Below are 19,500 nucleotides of genomic sequence, written 5' to 3' on the forward strand. Positions count from 1 at the left end.
GATAGGTTGGTTATTACTTTTTATAATCAGTGTCACTTTTCTGCAACACTTTTGCATATTTAAAAATAAGAAGCTGAAATTATGTATTGTTAAAATATTTACTTTTAGAAAAAGTAAATAGTTCAAAAATCCCAAGTTAGTTTATATAGCCTTAGATTTTCTAGTAGGTATGATATTTTTGTCTATATTATTAATTTTAATGGTGAAATAATCATGACATTCCTTTTAGTTATTCATACAGCATTTTCTATAATGTAAAGAATATTATTTCTGCCTACAACACTAGAAGTTAGAAGACAAATAATCAAAGTTTTGACATACCAAGGGAATATGCTATTTTATCCAGCATTAAATTCTATTTACCAATTCTATGCTCAAAATAAAGACTTGTCTGACATCGAAGCCCCTAAAAAGTTTACCATACCCACACATTCCTTAAGAAAATATTAACATACCATGCTCATGGATAGGAAGAATCAATATCGTGAAAATGGCCATACTGCCCAAGGTAATTTATAGATTCAGTGCCATCCCCATCAAGCTACCAATGAGTTTCTTCACAGAATTGGAAAAAACTGCTTTAAAGCTCATATGGAACCAAAAGAGAGCCCGCATTGCCAAGACAATCCTAAGTCAAATGAACAAAGCTGGAGGCATCACGCTACCTGACTTCAAACTGTACTACAAGGCTACAGTAACCAAAACAGCATGGTACTGGTACCAAAACAGAGATATAGACCAATGGAACAGAACAGAGTCCTCAGAAATAATACCACACATCTACAGCCATCTGATCTTTAACAAACCTGAGAGAAACAAGAAATGGGGAAAGGATTCCCTATTTAGTAAATGGTGCTGGGAAAATTGGCTAGCCATAAGTAGAAAGCTGAAACTGAATCCTTTCCTTACTCCTTGTACGAAAATTAATTCAAGATGGATGAGAGACATAAATGTTAGACCGAATACCATAAAAACCCTAGAAGAAAACCTAGGTAATACCATTCAGGACATAGGCATGGGCAAGGACTTCATGTCTAAAACACCAAAAGCAACGGCAACAAAAGCCTAAATTGACAAATGGGATCTAATTAAACTAAAGAGCTTCACAGCAAAAGAAACTACCATCAGAGTGAACAGGTAACCTACAGAATGGGAGAAAATTTTTGCAATCTACTCATCTGATAAAGGGCTAATATCCAGAACCTACAAAGAACTCAAACAAAATCACAAGAAACAAACAAACAACCCCATCAAAAAGTGGGCAAAGGATGTGAACAGACATTTCTCAAAAGAAGACATGCATACAGCCAACAGACACATGAAAAAATGTTCATCACCACTGGCCACCAGAGAAATGCAAATTGAAACCACAATGAGATATCATCTCACACCGTCAGAATGGTAATCATTAAAAAGTCCGGAAACAACAGGTGCTGGAGAGGATGTAGAGAAATAGGAACATTTTTACACTGTTGGTGGGATTGTAAACTAGTTCAACCATTTTGGAAAACAGTATGGCGATTCCTCAACGATCTAGAACGAGCAGTACCACATGACCCAGCCATCCCATTACTGGGTATATACCCAAAGGATTATAAATCATGCTGCTATAAAGACACATGCACACGTATGTTCATTGCGGCACTATTCACAATAGCAAAGACTTGGAATCAACCCAAATGTCCATCAGTGACAGACTGGATTAAGAAAATACGGCACATATACACCATGAAATACTATGCAGCCATAAAAAAGGATGAGTTTGTGTCCTTTGTAGGGACATGGATGCAGCTGGAAACCATCATTCTCAGCAAACTATCACAGGAAGAGAAAACCAAACACCGCATGTTCTCACTCATAGGTGGGAAGTGAGCAATGAGATCACTTGGACTCGGGAAGGGGAACATCACACACCAGGGCCTATTATGGGGAGGGGGGAGGGGGGAGGGATTGCATTGGGAGTTATACCTGATGTAAATGACCAGTTGATGGGCACTGACGAGTTGATGGGTGCAGCACACCAACATGGCACAAGTATACATATGTAACAAACCTGCACGTTATGCACATGTACCCTAGAACTTAAAGTATAATAATAATAATAAAAGAAAATATGAAGGCATATAGCTGTAGTCAAGAAAACCAAGCAAGACAATATAAGAAAATGGGAAATATTAAATCAGAATAATTATGGACATAGAGTAGGAGTGCAAATTACAAGTACTACAGATGAGAATTTGCTGCAGGTTTAGGGCCAAACAGGTCTGGATTGGAACAGAGTGTAGAAAGGTCTAGAATAGACAAAGTGCCAAGTGAAGAGCAAGTGGTTTCTAAGCAGCAGAAAGCTGTGATGTTGCCACATTTTCAGAAATTTGGTCAGTAATCGAAACAACTCTGAAAGAATTTAGGCAGTTTACTACTCATGGCATAGCAGGTAGCAAAAGCTTCTTCTTGTTCACATGAGTTCCCATTGCCCCTTAAATCCCACAGAGGCAACAGGAGTTAGCCCAGTGGAAGGCGGAGCGCACAGATCTGTGCTACAGCTGAGGAGCACGGGGCTCAGGAAAAGCACAACCTATATGGGATTAGGAGCAAATTTACTCACTGTTGCCTTGGAAGAAAGCATTACCTTTACTACCATGGGAAGTAAACAAATCTCAGAGAAGTGAGGGGCTTTGTTATAGTCTAATTCAGTAAGTCCACCCACTAACTTGAAGGGAAACATTCTTCCACATGCTTGCTTGGAAAGATAGTTCAAGACTTGTGGGCACACTGTGGAGAATTGCTTTCCTACATGCTGGGAATGTGACTGGTATTTTCTTACAATTTGAGACTAAAGAATTTTGAAATATGGCAATGGAATTTTGTTCTTTCCTCTTGATGAAAAAGAAAGCTATTTAGAAGCTCCATGGAAGAGAGTTAAGAAACTGAAGAAACAAAAACTTATGGCCTGGGGAAAACAATTAGCATAAAATAAATACACATAAAAGTAAAAGCAGAAACACATCAAATATCATGTTAACTAAAATTTGGCATGATTTTAAGCAAATGATAATATTGAATAGATGATCCATCCGGTTGGCATTCTAGTTTAATTGGCACAAGGACATATAGCATTTTATAGTGGTGATGAACACATATATGTAGCATAATATACTGTATTATGGTAAAAATTATTTACAAACAATATTAATAGTATTTGCTGATTTTTAACATTTAGTGTCAAACTCCAGACTAATCATGGAAAACTTGTTTTAGTTAAATAGTAACATTTAAGTGTAAAAAAACATAAAATATATGTAGGTGAAGGAAGTCTAGATGAGAGCAGAAGTTGATGTAAAATTAAGGGTGCTGGTGACACTTTTCTGAACTTGATGGAACAAGAAAAAATATACACTTATTGAAAGGTTAAAAATTACCAGTGAGATAACTGTAGTAATAATTCACTATCACTATGGGAAGTTTGAGGTAGAGAAATAAGATAAATAATTATTTTTCAAAATAGTAACTATTGTCTCTCCTTGATGCATTATCAGTGAAAGGATACACACATTAAAGTTACAATAGAAACAACCAAAAGAATGAAATACCATAGTGGTTAAAGTGGTTACCGCTAATCAATAAAACAGGATTTTAAGGGTTTGTGGAAGAACAATTGATCTCATTATATTTTGATTTGTGCTAGTTAGCATTTTACCATGTACACAAATTATTTTGTGTCCAAAAATTCTCTTATAGAAACCAAAATTCTGAACCTCTCAGAGCCATTTTAGACTTATTGTAGATTGTGATTCAAAAAGTAGATTTCTCTGCAGCTATTTTCTCTGGTGTCATTGAGCATTCCTTGATTACTCTTGCTTTGGGTAAATCCTGATATTAGATTTGAGATATTTCTTTTATGGTGTTAAAACTGCCAAATTTTAAGCAAAGAGTTCCATTACAGAAAAAAATAATAATAATAAAAGCAATTAGAGCTCTCATGTTCAGAAAACATAAGCTAAATACTAATAAATATAAATGTATTCTTAGGCAAATGTAACAGGATTTAAAGCAGGTGCTATTAAATACCAGATCTTTGGTAGGGATAGAAAAAAAAAAGGATGAAAATCTCAAAAGGACAGTGAACAGGAGGTAAAATAGTTCCACAATCCATTTCAGAGTACATTATAATGTAAAATTCTCATTAACAGGTCATTTTTGTTCAGCAATAAATCATACTTTCACTCTTAGAGATGATTTGGGGAAAAAATATTAAAATTCTTGAACTGATTTTTTTGTTTGCAGTAATAACTTCATTACAAGTGATTTTACATTTAACTGATGCTACTAATGATGTAAAAATAGTAGAAACAGTAATAATTTTGCCAATAAGTAGAAATTTGGCATAAATATACTTTATAAGAAATGCACAGAAAAGATTAAATAGTAATACATTAAGTAAATCATCTATTGCTACCATAACTATCATCCTGCATCACCTTGGAAATATGAAAAATGCTACCAGGAGAGATATAAACAAAACGGCTGGGCACGGTGGCTCACGCCTGTAATCTCAGCACTTTGGGAGACTGAGGCAGGTGGATCACCTGAGGTCAGGAGTTGAGACCAGCCTTGCCAATATGGTGAAACCCCGTCTTTATTAAAAAAAAAAAACACAAAAATTACCCGGGCAAAGTGATGCATGCCTGGAATCCCAGCAACTCAGGAGGCTGAGGCAAGATAATTGCTTGAACCCGGGTAGCGAAGGTTGCAGTGGGCCGAGATCATGCCACTGCAATCCAGTCTGGGTGACATCTCAAAAAATAATTAAAACAAAGATAAAAACAAAACTTCTAAGGAGAGAAAAATAAAAGATGCATGTTTACTTGTTGGCATCTCAGAATATTTATTATGTAATATTTCATGAAAATGTGGCTCCCAAATATGTACACTTACAAGAGGTTGGCCAAAATCATAGGCAACATAGGCCAATAAATTTTTGGACTTGCAACAAGCAACCCCAAATGATTTAACATTGCTTCTTTAAAATGTATATTTAACTTGTGGCTTGTAGTAAGTTCATTTTAAAAATACAATGTCAATTCTTTATGTATCTCTGCTTGGTAAAATAATACAAATACTGTAAGTTATTTCACACATATCGCCAAAATTATATACTGTTATTGAAGGAGCACATAACTTATGACGATAACAGAAAGAGAGACTCCAAAGGGCTAGTAAGACACTGTAATTAGGAGGCAGCAAACATTTCTTCAAATCCTTGCTTTGGTGCTTACCAGTTGTGTGACTTTAGACTGGTTACTTAACTTCTCTGTGGCTCAGGTTAATCATGTGTAATGTGAAGAAAGGATACAAATAGCATCCACATCCTAGGGCTTTGTGAGGTCTAGATGAAACAAGACATTTAAATAATACATGCAGCTAAAGGAGTGTCCAGCATATACTAATAAGGGCAAAATGATGTTAGTTTAGCCCTTTACTTTAAAGTGGCTACGAATTTATGTTCAACAAATTTAAGAGATTTAACCAAAGTTTACAAAAGTGACAAACCTGGGTTAAAATCAGTCTCTTAATTAAAAACACATAAATATGCAGAGTGTAGATAGTGAAGGCAGAAAGACTATCTGGTAACTATTTTAAGTTAAAGAAATGTCTCTTCACTTTGGAACTTCAGTTTCCTCATGTTCCCAGCGGTTTACTAATAAGAGTTACAGCCAGGCACGATCATGATGGCTCATGCCTGTAATCCCAGCGCTTTGGGGCCTGAGGTAAGAGGATTGCTTGAGGTCAGGATTTAGAAACCAGCCTGAGCAACATAGTGAGACTCTGTCTCTACAAAAACAAAAATTAAAAAAAAATTAGCCAGGCATGGTGGCGTGCACTTATAGTTCTAGCTACTCAGGAGGCTGAGGTGGGAGTCCTTGAGTCACTTGAGATCAGGACTTTCAGACCAACCTGGGAAACATAGCAGGACTTCGACTCTAAAAAAAAAGTGTAAGATTTAAAAGAAAATATATATTTTGAGAACTAAATGAAATGACAAAGGCAAATTACCTTGCATATAGTAAATGCCAGATAAATGTTATTTTCACCACTTTCCCTCATATTTTACATTTGTACTGTGTTCTTTGAACTCCACTGAAACAAATTATATGTCAGGAATGGGGGATGGAACATCAGCGGGAGAAGAAACATTTATTGGATACTGATATGGTTTGGATCTGTGTCCCAGCTCATATCTCATGTTGAATTGTAAGCTCCAGTGTTGGAGGTGAGACCTGGCGGGAGGCGACTGGATTATGGGGGCAGTTTCCTGGGTACTGTCCCAAGTTCTCATAAGATCTGGTTGTTTAAAAGAGTGTACCATCTCCCTCTTCTCTCTCTGCCTCCTGTTCTGGCCACGTAAGACATGCCTGCTTCCCTTTTGCCTTCTACTATGATTGGAAATTTCCTGAAGCTTCCTGAGCAGCAGAAGCCCTGATGCTTCCTGTACAGTCTGCAGAACTGTGTGCCAATTAAACCTCTTTTCTTTATAAATTACCAATCTCAGGTATTTATTTATAGGAGTGCAAGAACAGACTAATACAGATACCTACTATATATGTCAAGTAATTTGTTCACTTTATTTTACTGAACTCCCGCTAGACTGAAGTTGCTTTTTCTATAGTTACTACTGATATTCTAATTGCTGAAGTCTGTGGTCATTTCTCAGGGGTCATATTACTGAACATTCCTTCTGTAGTCAAGACTCAAGCTCTTTATTTCTTTCAAGTCAGAATTATTCCTCAGCTTCTGGTACACTGTTCTCTCCTGTTTCTCCTTAAGTCCTCCACAGATTCTTCCTCCTTTTCTGACCCATGCATGTTAGTCTTTTCCAGAATTCAGACACTGCTTTTCTCACTTTCTGTTCCTCAGTGGATTTTGTTCACTCTCATGATTTGATGTATTACCTGTAAATTCTCCAGCATTTACTTTGGAAGAACCCAGACTACTTCTCTTAAATGTGTAAAGGCAAATGTATCTACACTTGGTTTGGCCATTGACACCTTAAAAACACTGTGTCCAATATTGAACTTAACAACTTTCCCATGTCGTTTGAATTCTCTTACAATTTTTCCATCTCGATTTTATCACCATAATCTTCTCAGGAGTTATCATTAATTCTCCTCTCCTTTCCTAAAGTCAATTGACAAGGCATAACCATTTAACTTCCTAAATATTTCTTGAATCTATCATCTGCTTCCTATCGCTGATATTTTAATCACAATCATTTCAAGCCTCAATTCTTACCAACTTCCTAATTGCTCATGCTCCTCCATTCTTGAACCATCATGTTTAACCTTTATCTATCCCTCATTAAGTATTTAAAAATCCATATATAACATTCCTCATAAATGTTGAATTCACTGAAAATCTTTGTGGACTGGTATGTTCAATAATTTGCTAAATATATTACTTCTTTGTTATATTATTCCATATTTATTTATAGACTTTGTAATATAATTTCCAAATAAACTAATCTAATACTGAAAAGATGTATTGTAATAAAAACTCAGAAAACCATACAAACTTTCAAGATATACTTTTAACTCAGTTGTTATATAGAATAAAATGTAATACAATTTTACTTTTGTAATGTTTTTGAAATTTAAAAAATTCACAGGCATAGTTTACATTAACATGTAAATAGAAACATCAGTCACATAATTGCATTTTTTTTCCTTTTCTTATTTAGTCACTTGCAAAATGTCTAAAGTTTGTTATTTGCAAATAACAGAAAATGATATATCCATAATAGAAACTATTTACTACTAAGATAAATTAATGTAGTAAATTGATTAATAGTCATTAACCAAGCAATTTCAAAGTACAATTACAAAATAAAAAAGTATAGAGTTGTATATACAGTGTCTTGACTTCAACTAACTTATTTGTATCAAATATATTTTACAGAAAAAGAATTCATTTTTATTTATTACTTTTAATTCAATATGGCTTCATTATTTCTCTTCACTCCACAAAACATAGATAATATTTGTCCTGTATCTAAAACTGACAGTCTTTGAGAATTTTTTCCTATTTCTGAAATATCAAAACAACAATTTTTTTATGAGGCTCTGTAAATACTGCATTCACTTTGCTTTCCTTTCTTATTTTGAGGTTTAAAATTATCATGAGATCTTGAAATCCTCCTAGATTTTTTTAAGCTGATAAGTTACATAAAGAAACTATAAGCTCAAATATCATTTCAAGAGACTGTTCAGAATGTGTGATGCTAAACTTCAAATGTATTTCATTATTCTTCTATATACAAAAGGATTTCACAGAAGATCTTCTAACTACAAAGCAATTGACCTCATTTATATATTTGGAAAGCTAATACATTCTATACTAGAATTGTAATAGCAAACATCTCCTTACTATCATACATTATATTTAATACTGGTACAAGTAAATGCTGTTGAATATGTGGTAGATCATACTTTTTAAGATACATACTCGGTGGAAAGGGGGATGACAGTCGTGTGCATTGTGGAAGTAATATTTGACTTTGCACTATTATCTGTGCATATTATTGTTATTTATTTCCTTCCTTAAAATAAGCTTGAATGGCATGTGGTTTCTATGTTAGAATTAAAATGTGTAAAGCACACTTAAGGTAAGGTCAGCATGATATAAGTTAAGTGTAGAGATAGTCTGAAAAACAGTATCACTCCCTCCAGGGTAACTTAATGTGCTTTTTCAAGAAATGTACTCATCTTAACATACAGATCTCAGGAAAAGAGTTCACCAATATCAACATCTTAATATATCTCAACATATCCATTTTAAACCAAGAAATGCTCAGTTTCTGATTTCATCTTCTGGCCAAACCACACTGTACCGTGGTCCTGAAGGGGCTTTCATCAATTCTGATTTGTCGGGACCCAGTTCAAACTTGTTAAATATTTTGACTATGACCACTGCTTTTAAGTGAGTGCTTATATTGCGTTTTGTAAATAGTTATCTTAAAAGAACATGCCATATTATGTATTGGAAAGGAGTTAAACAAAGAATAAGTATAAATGTCCTTTAGTGCTACAAGAATTAATACAGAGCTATTTTTCACTTTTATGTCTGATAACATATAACCACATAAATTCAAAATTCAAAATTTCTAAGTAAAATTAGTAGGGAAGTTAAAATTTAGGCCAACATTAGTTTCATAGATAATGCAAAATATTTGTGTAAAATATGAAATTTATTATTTCACACAAAAATAGTCTTCAGAGAAGACATTGAAAACTGTCCCCTTTCAGCTTATGTTCTGTTTTCAGACACATTAATTTAATCCAAGAACATATTTCAAAAAATCCAAATAAGTAAAACTTTATTTTTATTATAAATCATTATGCAACACTTGCCAATAAACTTACTTAATTTTATTTATCCATGGATCCAATTAAACAAAATTACAGAAGAACTTATGATTTACGAATACACTATATTAGTTATGGAGAAGCATGCATGTTGCAAGAGTATATTAATACACTGATGTAATCTGTTTCTCATTGAAAATTAATTCCATAATTCAGAGGATATAAAAAAATTCCATCATACAAAATTAAATGTTAAAACTAAATTATTCACCACTTGGAAAAAGGCATACATTAATTCTTAATCAATAATACTTTTTCCTTAAATCAGTTAATTTATAATCATAGCACAATAATGAAATAAACTTTGTTTCTTGATAGGGTTCCACAGCATTCAGAGTACTGAAATGAATAATGGAACAAATGGCTGTGTCAGATTATAGAATAACTCAGTCCCATACCTTGTCATACTGCAAATAAAAACTATCAGACTTTGCAGTTTAATATGGAAAGAAAACTAAAGTTTACAAACCTATACTCATTGTCCCCACATTGATTGTACAAGTAATACAATCAGTCTCAGATGAAGTATCTTTTGTTAAATAAACAGCATCTTTTTGTTTGTTGTGGTTGTTGAATGCTCTCTGACCCCACGCCAAAATTTCATGGGTACCAATGATCTCTGATATAAGAAGGACTCATTACAAATCCTTCTCAAACGTGTGTCTGGTGTGGGTCCCAAGAAAGAATAAAAGCAAGCACAAGATTTTTGTACTTTACTGCTGGACCCATTGTACTTAGAAATGGATGGCTCACCTCAAGGGCCAAGGTTTGAAAAAAATGTCTTTAAGTAACTTGTGACAACAGCATACGAATCATTACAAACTGCTTTCTTTTAACAGTGCCTAATTTGCATTTTAATACACACATTCTGATAGAAATTGTCAAAAATCAAGTGATAAAGAATTTAAGAAAATTTAAATAATGTCACAAAATTATAACTGCCAAAACATAAAAGAATGGAAGTACAGTCATTAACAAATGTGTCCAGATGGTAGTTCGCTATTATCTTTCCTGATGACTTTGATCACCTAGAAAAACTGTTTTTAATTACAAAATAACATAATGTCCATTTAAGCTAATAATTGTATCAAGAAGCAGTATATAACTACATATATCTCTACACATCCCTCTCTCTGTATCTGTAAATATGTGTTGCAATGGCCAGTAGCTATAGAAGAATGTGAAAGACTTGTCAAAGAAAATGACCAATAATAACTTTCAGGTTAAAGAATTTTTTACTGATGAGTTGTTTCAAGCTCTTAATGTAGAGATATTTTGCAAAATATGCAAATACATACTATTAACTATAGAAAAAATTAAATCTCTTCAACTTTTGTCACTCAATATGATGTTAAAAGTACCACAAATAAAATTACAAATGGCATTTAATATATGAAAAAATCATTTAATTTACTAGGATTCAACAGCATTTTACAGGTATAATCTGTTGAAATGAAATATAAATGCAAAGATGGTTAAATTTGAGGAAATATATACATAAATCCCACTGATTCATATATTCTATATTTTACAGATGAAGAAACAAGACTCATAAACTTAATTATATAGCTAAGAACCACACAGCAGTGAAGGACTGGAATTCTAAAATTTATACCCTTAATGAATAAATTAGGCTACTCCACAGGATAACAATGCATAAACCAGAAAGAAATTCCATAAACTGGTTAAACACACACACATACACATGTGCACATGCACATACACACTTAGGATTAAAGTCTAGTATATAGGATAACAGTTATATGAACAAGGCAAAAAGAGAAATTTGATAAGTTACATGATTCTCAGCTTCCAATAAAAGAAACCTCTAGTTGTATTTTTTAAAATGTAGATGAGGATTAGTAGGAATTATGAACCAAGGGCCGAGAAAAATAAGCTAGTCCTTTTGGTTAGCATTCTATAAATCACCCAGATTACTAAATTCAGAATTATCTTAGAGGGATTCTTTTTCCTTGTCCATCATATCCAGTTGGATTTAAAGCCTTGTGAATTTCATCTCAGCAATATTACCCCAATTCAATTTCTCCTGTTATTTCTTCATCTACTATCCTCGTTGGGACTTGGTTCCCTTATTTCTAAAATAACCACCCACCCCAACTTCAAACAAACAAGCAAAAATTGTCTCAGTAACATAATAAGTTTCTCTAAGATTTACTAGAAACTGTTAACTCTTTTCAAGTAAAACTTAGAAAAACAGTTTTAGAAATGTTAACTCTTTGCTCAAGAACATAAACATTTTCATATGTCTGACTGAGATAAATTAATTCCAAAGCTTTCATGTCTGGCAATGACCGATTTGCACTGTATCCTCCTTGAAAGTACTCTGTATCCTAGAGCAAAGGGATGGTTTTCTTGAAAGTGCCCAAGGCCTTTAGGGCTCCGTGCTCCTTTTCTACTTCCTTTACTTTTACCCAGCTTCACCTGTTACTTTTTAAAATAGGTTATTTTCCTTCTCTATTCAGGCTTCACTGAAATTCAACAATTCAAACTATCAAGATGCATAAAGAGTATGTGTTTAGATGCACGTTGGGGTTAAAATATTCAAACTGATATAACTTGAAATGAATTAAATTTTAAAAGTTTAGATATATAAAACATAAAACCCATAATCATAAGAAAAGTAGTTTGAACTTTGGAATACCCAAATTTGAGACAAACAGAAAATGTCAATTAAAATGATCTTTTGATTCTAACCAGTGAAATTAATAACCAAATGGAGCACTTCAGATATGTCATATGTCTAAAGTTTACCGTGCTTATGTACCACTGCTGTGTAGACAACTTAAGATTTGTCTAGGGTAGAAAAATCCTACTGAAAAATAAATGCTTTCTACAATATTTTTAATGTTATTTTTCAGTGAACTTTTGTTTTGCATGTCCTTTCTAATTCTTAGGATTGCAGTATACACACACACACACACACACAAACACACACACACACATATACATAAAATCTGTGGAAGATGCTCTATTCATAGACCATGCTCACAATTATGAATCTCATATATTCCTAGCCATAAAAATATTAGAGGCCTCTAAAAATCAGCTGAAATCTCAATATTCTTTGAATGAATTTGACCTACTTTACAAATAATACTTTTTTATTTGCAATTGAAAAACAAATTAACAAAAAAAGATGGAAGAAAAGGAGGGAATCCATTAAAGGACCCCAAAGCACTGGCCTCTGTAATACTAAATGTATGAGTTAGAAAAGGAGAAAAGTGTATAGTTATGTTACTAATTGAAGAGTGTATGCTTATCTATTTATGTAAAGTCAGAATCTAGGGTTTAAATCATGGAATGTATGTGTTTTTATTTATTTAAAATACTTGAATGTATGTATTTGGACCAATTTATGCACATTTGTTAATAAGTACATTAGAGAAATAGAGGAAAGCTTTATTCATACTTTATGAAGAAAACCTACATTTATTAGTTTTAATGCATTTCAGGTAGAATTAAAGATTCTGATCTTAACATAGGAAAACATATTACAGTGCCAATTTGACCTCAAATATAGGAAGTCAGAAAGATTTAAGAAATATCTCATTGCTGGTAGTTTATTCCTCACGTTTTCTAGAACAGAGATGATATTAAATAGAATATCCTGCACTGTACAGTCTACCTAAGGCATGCTTCTAATGTAAATGACAGTTGAAAGATTAGAAATGATACTAAACTCGGTTTCACATTTCCCCTGTCTCTCAGGCTTTGGCACTGTGTAGAAATGACACGCAAAATTGACTCTGTTTTTCTATAGCAGGTAGCAAAATCCTGTACTTGCGTTGCCCTGACAATTTGTCAAAGCATTAGTTTAAATTCTTCTTGCCTCTCTTTCTACGCACAATTGAACAAAAACGATCCTTATCCCTTGATATTATGACTTTCAAAAGTTTGCTTCTTGATATATTAATATACACACTATACAGAAAATTTGAGTAATGTGAAAAATAATTATTGCTTATTCACAAGAGATCCTCTTTTCAGATGTACTACCTTCCATCTTTAATGCACATAGAGTTCCTTTTGCAGCTTGTGGTTGATTATCATAAATTAATACTACATCAAAAATATCTTTTCATTCAAAAATAAGTCTAAATGCAGGAAACCTCATTGAAGTAAAATCTCGTTGAAAGGCTGTGATACATTAGAGATATACACTTACTATGACCACATTTCAAATGTTGTTCTTAATAGCCTTCAGTGAAAACATTGGCTCATGGATAGTGAACCTGGTAGGACTTGTTTCTCACCTGAAGTGATTTTCAAAGATAAATGTGGTCAATTGTGTCTTCAATTTAATTGTGAAAATGTACTCCATCAGGAGTGGGAATGAGGAAGGCACAAACGTCAAAGAATTTCAGTTAAAAGAAAACCACAATTAGCTTTTGGATTATCTGGGAGCTAATTAGTATATTCAAGTTGGTACTGAAAGTCTCTATTTGTGCCATGTTGAAAACAGTGGATTGGAGGAGATGAGGGCTGAGGACTACAGAAGGACCCACACTGGGTGGTCAAACTTAGACCGGGGCGAGTCAGCAAGGTTGAAGCTTAAAAGAACAGGGCTCCTGGACAACATACATGGTGCAGTGTATACTGCTCGGGTGATGGGTGCACCAGGATCTCACAAACTACCACTAAATAACTTACTCATGCAGCCAAACACTACCTGTACCCCAATAACTTATGGAAAAAAAAGAACAGGACTCCTGGAAGGCAGCGTGACATCTCTCTTCTACCAACTGGTGTCATTCTTCACATGATCCAATGATTGAACACTAATTTACCATTAATTTTCAAATCAACTAATTTATTTTTGAATAATAAAATTAACTAGTCTCTCTTAAAGGCAATGCTATAACATTCAGTTTTATTTTGTTTTTTCATCTTAAATATTACTTAATGAGTTAAGACCAATACAAGTGGCACAACTGAGGTTTGGAAGTTATATCTGTAATAAAATATTTATATGGTATTGTGATATGGAATAACAAGTACATCATGCTCACCAAAATACATAAGTTTATATTAAAGAAATTTCATACTCAATACATTTTTACTGTTTGAAGATCCATTCTTCACATTTTTTAAGAAAAAAGGGCAAAAATTACTTATCCACATTAATAAGGGCATCCAATAATAATTATTAGGAGAGTTCAATAGTAATACATTATATGATAACTGTTGAAGACAGTACTCTTATGCTCTAAAATATTTTTTGACTTAAAGATGTATCTATTCTCCACACTTCCTTCTTTATCTAGAGGTGCTAAGGACTGGAGCTAGCAGCCATGGAGACTTTTTAAAAAGGAATAAATAATATTTCAAATATAATAATGATACCATATACACTATAATAAATAATCTTAAGAAAAGTCAGGTTATATATTATAGTACATATCTCGTTAAATGCATTTTATTTTTATTAGATAGTAAACTAAAGAAAACAATGATTAAAGACTTCATCTGGTCAAAAAAAGTTTAACTTATAAAATTATTACACAGGAAATTATGAAACACCAACTGTATACATGGGGCAGACATATTTATTTAGAATGGTTAGTATTAATTGAGCAGTTGCAGATCTGATCAAACAACTTAATTACTTACTACTTTATCAATAATCAGTTTGCTGCTCTAAAAGAAAAATAGTGATCTAAAACACATGTTTTAGACACAACTATTTACAGAATGCATTGGTTTAGATTTCTGCTATATGATGAGCACATAGGAAAGAAGTGTCTAGTTATTACTATCAAAATAAATAGAAATCTATGGAAAATCATTTTTTGCTATAATAGTTGAGGCTAACAGGAAAATATCTTCAATAAAATATAAATGATATTAGGCATTTGTATAAAAACAAACTTCATTGTGTATTTAATGACATTTATTGCAAAACATTTTAGTAGAGAGGGATGGATGTAAAATTATAAATATATTTTTGTCACTTACCTCTCTTAACATTTCTGCTTGTACTGGTGGGCTTATCTGAAGGACACGGGCAATGTCCTTCACATTTGACTGAGATCTGTTTTCCTAAGACACATGCCTGATATTCTAGTTTGCACTGTATAAAAAGAGAAAAAAAAAAGTAATTCAAATGCTTTAGTTATATCAGTAGAAACTCAAGAAATTTTTAGAAAGAAAGGTAATTTTTATGCATATAATTTGGAGATTTTTCTACGAGGTAATACATCTCCAATACTAAAGTGCAGTTTTACACACTTATGTAGTATACCACTGCTCCATAAAGAAGGCAGAAATGCAGTTGCCTTGAGTATCATTTTGGTGAACAATCACTGAGAAATATAGTAGTTTTAAAAGTCCTTCTTAGTTTGCCAGATCTATTACATGACATGAATAGAAAATGTTAGAATCAAATGGAGAGAGGCATTACATAGAGTTTGACAGTACATCTCGAGCTTTTTTTTTTTTTTTTTTTTTTTTTTATTATACTTTAAGTTCTAGGGTACATGTGCATAACGTGCAGGTTTGTTACATATGTATATTTGTGGCATGTTGGTGTGCTGCACCCATCAACTCGTCAGCACCCATCAATTCATCATTTATATCATGTATAACTCCCCAATGCAATCCCTCCCCCCTCCCCCCTCCCCATGATAGGCCCCAGTGTGTGATGTTCCCCTTCCCGAGTCCAAGTGATCTCATTGTTCAGTTCCCACCTATGAGTGAGAACATGCGGTGTTTGGTTTTCTCTTCTTGTGATAGTTTGCTAAGAATGATGGTTTCCAGCTGCATCCATGTCCCTACAAAGGATGCAAACTCATCCTTTTTTATGGCTGCATAGTATTCCATGGTGTATATGTGCCACATTTTCTTAATCCAGTCTGTCACAGATGGACATTTGGGTTGATTCCAAGTCTTTGCTATTGTGAATAGTGCCGCAATAAACATACGTGTGCATGTGTCTTTGTAGTAGAATAATTTATAATCCTTTGGGTATATACCCAGTAGTGGGATGGCTGGGTCATATGGTACATCTAGTTCTAGATCCTTGAGGAATTGCCATACTGTTTTCCATAATGGTTGAACTAGTTTACAATCCCACCAACAGTGTAAAAGTGTTCCTATTTCTCCACATCCTCTCCAACAACTGTTGTTTCCTGATTTTTTAATGATTGCCATTCTAACTGGTGTGAGATGATATCTCATTGTGGTTTTGATTTGCATTTCTCTGATGGCGAGTGATGATGAGCATTTTTTCATGTGTCTGTTGGCTGTATGAATGTCTTCTTTTGAGAAATGTCTGTTCATATCCTTTCCCCACTTTTTGATGGGGTTGTTTGTTTTTTTCTTGTATATTTGTTCGAGCTTCTTAAATGTAATCTCGGTTTTGGTTACTTAAGTAAGCATGTCTTCTCTTACTTATTGAACTCTAAGTTTTGGCTACAGAGACTCTATGCATCAGTCTTTAGCCAGTGGCTTACACAGCATCAAATGGCCCATCTTATATCACCCTAGGCAAAGAATTATAAAATATATATTTGTAAATTGATGTGTTCGTCAAATAGTTCTATAGTTTCTTGTGGTTTCCCACAAACATAGCACTATAGCTCAAACACACATTCATACACATAGAGAACAAACATATATATTTACATACAAAATAAATCAAATATTTATGTAGGCTTTATATAATATACTCTGTGTGCATATATATTTCACACATATTTTTGGTGTGATGATGTGCTTAGTGTCTGTCTAATCCTTGTGTGCCAATAGTTTTTAGACTGAACTTCCCATAGGTCTTACATTGAAATTAATGTGCATTTGTAATAAGATATTGTCACCTAAGAATGTTTCTACAAGCCCCAGACTTTATTTCACTTGTTTTACAAAAAACAGTATAGCATGCCTCTCTTATCTCCTGTGGTGCTTGTATGACCACAGGATTGAAAACAATTAAGATGGTGATGACAGTGCATTTCTGATTCCACCACACATGTAATGGAAAAGGATAAATAAGTGGTCTAGAAGAGAGGAATGCCTGAATCTAAATTTTCTGCGTACCATCTTCTAAAAGTGACATTTAGGGCTAGTTGCTCAAATGTTTTTAGCCTCAATTTTCCCATTAAAAAATCTGGGGTAATGATACCTAATTTCCAGAGTTTTAAGAACCAAACAGCCAGTTTTTCCCCATGCAGTGGCTATCATGAACCAGGCTCCCGGTAAATGCTAGTAAAAGCTGAATACTCTTAAACAATTAAAAATATTATGACACATGAGATTTTCATTTGTTTGCTAACTTCTTAGTTTAGTTTTAGTTGTGTTTGGCTTGATTTTTTTTTGTAAACATTACTCCTGGTAGAATTTTAAGCCTAAGTATCTTTCATTTATTTCTAAGACAATATTTTATAACTGCATATTTGACATGATTAAAAATTATACTCCCAGTTATGTGGTCAATTTTAGAATAAATGTGATGTATTGCTGAGAAGAATTTATATTCTGTTGATTTGGGATGGAGAGTTCTATAGATAGATGTCTATTAGGTCTGCTTGGTCCAGAGCTGAGTTCAAGTCCTGAATATCCTTATGAATTTTCTGTCTCGTTGATCTGTCTAAGATTGACAGTGGGGTGATAAAGTCTCCTGCTATTATTGTGTGGGAGTCTAAGTCTCTTTGTAGGTCTCTAAGAACTTGTTTTATGAATCTGGGTGCTCCTGTATTGGGTGCATAGATATTTAGGATAGTAACTCTTCTTGTTGCATTGATCTTTTTACCATTATGTAATGCCCTTCTTTGTCTTTTTTGATCTCTGTTGATTTAAAATCTGTTTTACCAGAGATTAGGATTGCAACCCCTGCTTTTTTGTTGTTGTTGTTTTTGTTTTTGTTTTTGTTTTTGCTTTCCATTTGCTTGGTAAATCTTCCTCTAACCCTTTATTTTGAGCCTATGTGTTCTCCATCTTTTAAGAGTCAATAATTATCTTCCTACTCTAAAAGAAATAGATCTTGCTAACTAAAGTAATATGACTTCTTTAGTGGTTACTGCCATAATTTACTCAGAGAAAATGATTTTAAAATTAAATAGGGTAGACTTTCTGGCTCCAATCGACAAATGCACCAGTGACTAATTTAATTCAGCTTCAGCTGATATCAAGAAGCACTGAATGCACCCAATAGCTAATCAGATTACTCATGTCTCTACAATATTTTTATTTTTTCTTGTCAAGTAACTCCTTAATGGACAGTTGAAATTCTTAACTAGCCTTGTGACAAATGATTAAAAATTATTAAGGACTTTGAACATGTTTATAGTAGCATATTGATCCTTTCAAGAGAACAAAACACTTTCAATGGTATCATTATTTTTCATTATTCAATGCTTCAAAAATTGAAAAAAAATGATTTTGTCAGTAAAATCACAGTGCATTTTTAAATGTAATTAAAAAGTCCAACATCTAATCAAAAGTAGACATAAATAGTTAACCAATTATGAATGTTTTAATGAAAGCCAAATGAATTATATGAAAGTTTGGAATTTCAAATTTAATATTCTGCACTGTAACTTCTGTTAAGTTAATATTTCAGAACCCTGACCTGGCTCATATAATAATTCTGATTCATGACATAATTTAAGAAAAGTTCAGGAGCAACTGTTAGTGGTATATGAGCAGACAAAGCCAAAAGTCAATATTAATTTTAACAAATATTAAATTTTATCATTTGAATATATGTTTATCTCCCTTCATAGATGTATTATACCACACTCATTTACGCTTTAAACGTAGTTTATTTAGCAGTGATTTTTTAAATATAAAGAACATAAAATCCTGGCAAATATTTGAATGAAAAACAAACATACAACAACTATTAGTTTATTAATAACAGGAATCACATTTTCTGCCCAGAAGTTGATGAGTCATTTTTTACATCGTTAGGCACTAGGAAAATAACTTACAAGAGAATTACATAATCTTCATAAAAATTTGGTTAATTCTTCATAAAAATATGTTTCACCTTTTAGCTTTCTTCGTCAAAATTACAATTTAAACATTTCAAAGCTGTCTTTATGATTTTCAGGAAATGATAAAA

The 19,500-nt window shown here is 33.1% G+C and overlaps 1 protein-coding gene across 2 annotated transcripts in view; it reads right to left on the bottom strand.

Annotated features, from left to right (window-relative positions):
- Positions 1 to 19,500, bottom strand: part of SPOCK3 (SPARC (osteonectin), cwcv and kazal like domains proteoglycan 3) — a 487,735-nt gene that overhangs the window by 124,571 nt on the left and 343,664 nt on the right. For both annotated transcript variants that reach the window (XM_030919322.1, XM_030919326.1), the window contains exon 6: positions 15,396 to 15,510. In XM_030919322.1, the coding sequence (XP_030775182.1) occupies positions 15,396 to 15,510 (115 nt within the window). The remainder of the gene's footprint in view (positions 1 to 15,395; positions 15,511 to 19,500) is intronic.

Source organism: Rhinopithecus roxellana, chromosome 2 (assembly GCF_007565055.1).
Source record: "Rhinopithecus roxellana isolate Shanxi Qingling chromosome 2, ASM756505v1, whole genome shotgun sequence".
Classification (NCBI taxonomy): domain Eukaryota; kingdom Metazoa; phylum Chordata; class Mammalia; order Primates; family Cercopithecidae; genus Rhinopithecus; species Rhinopithecus roxellana.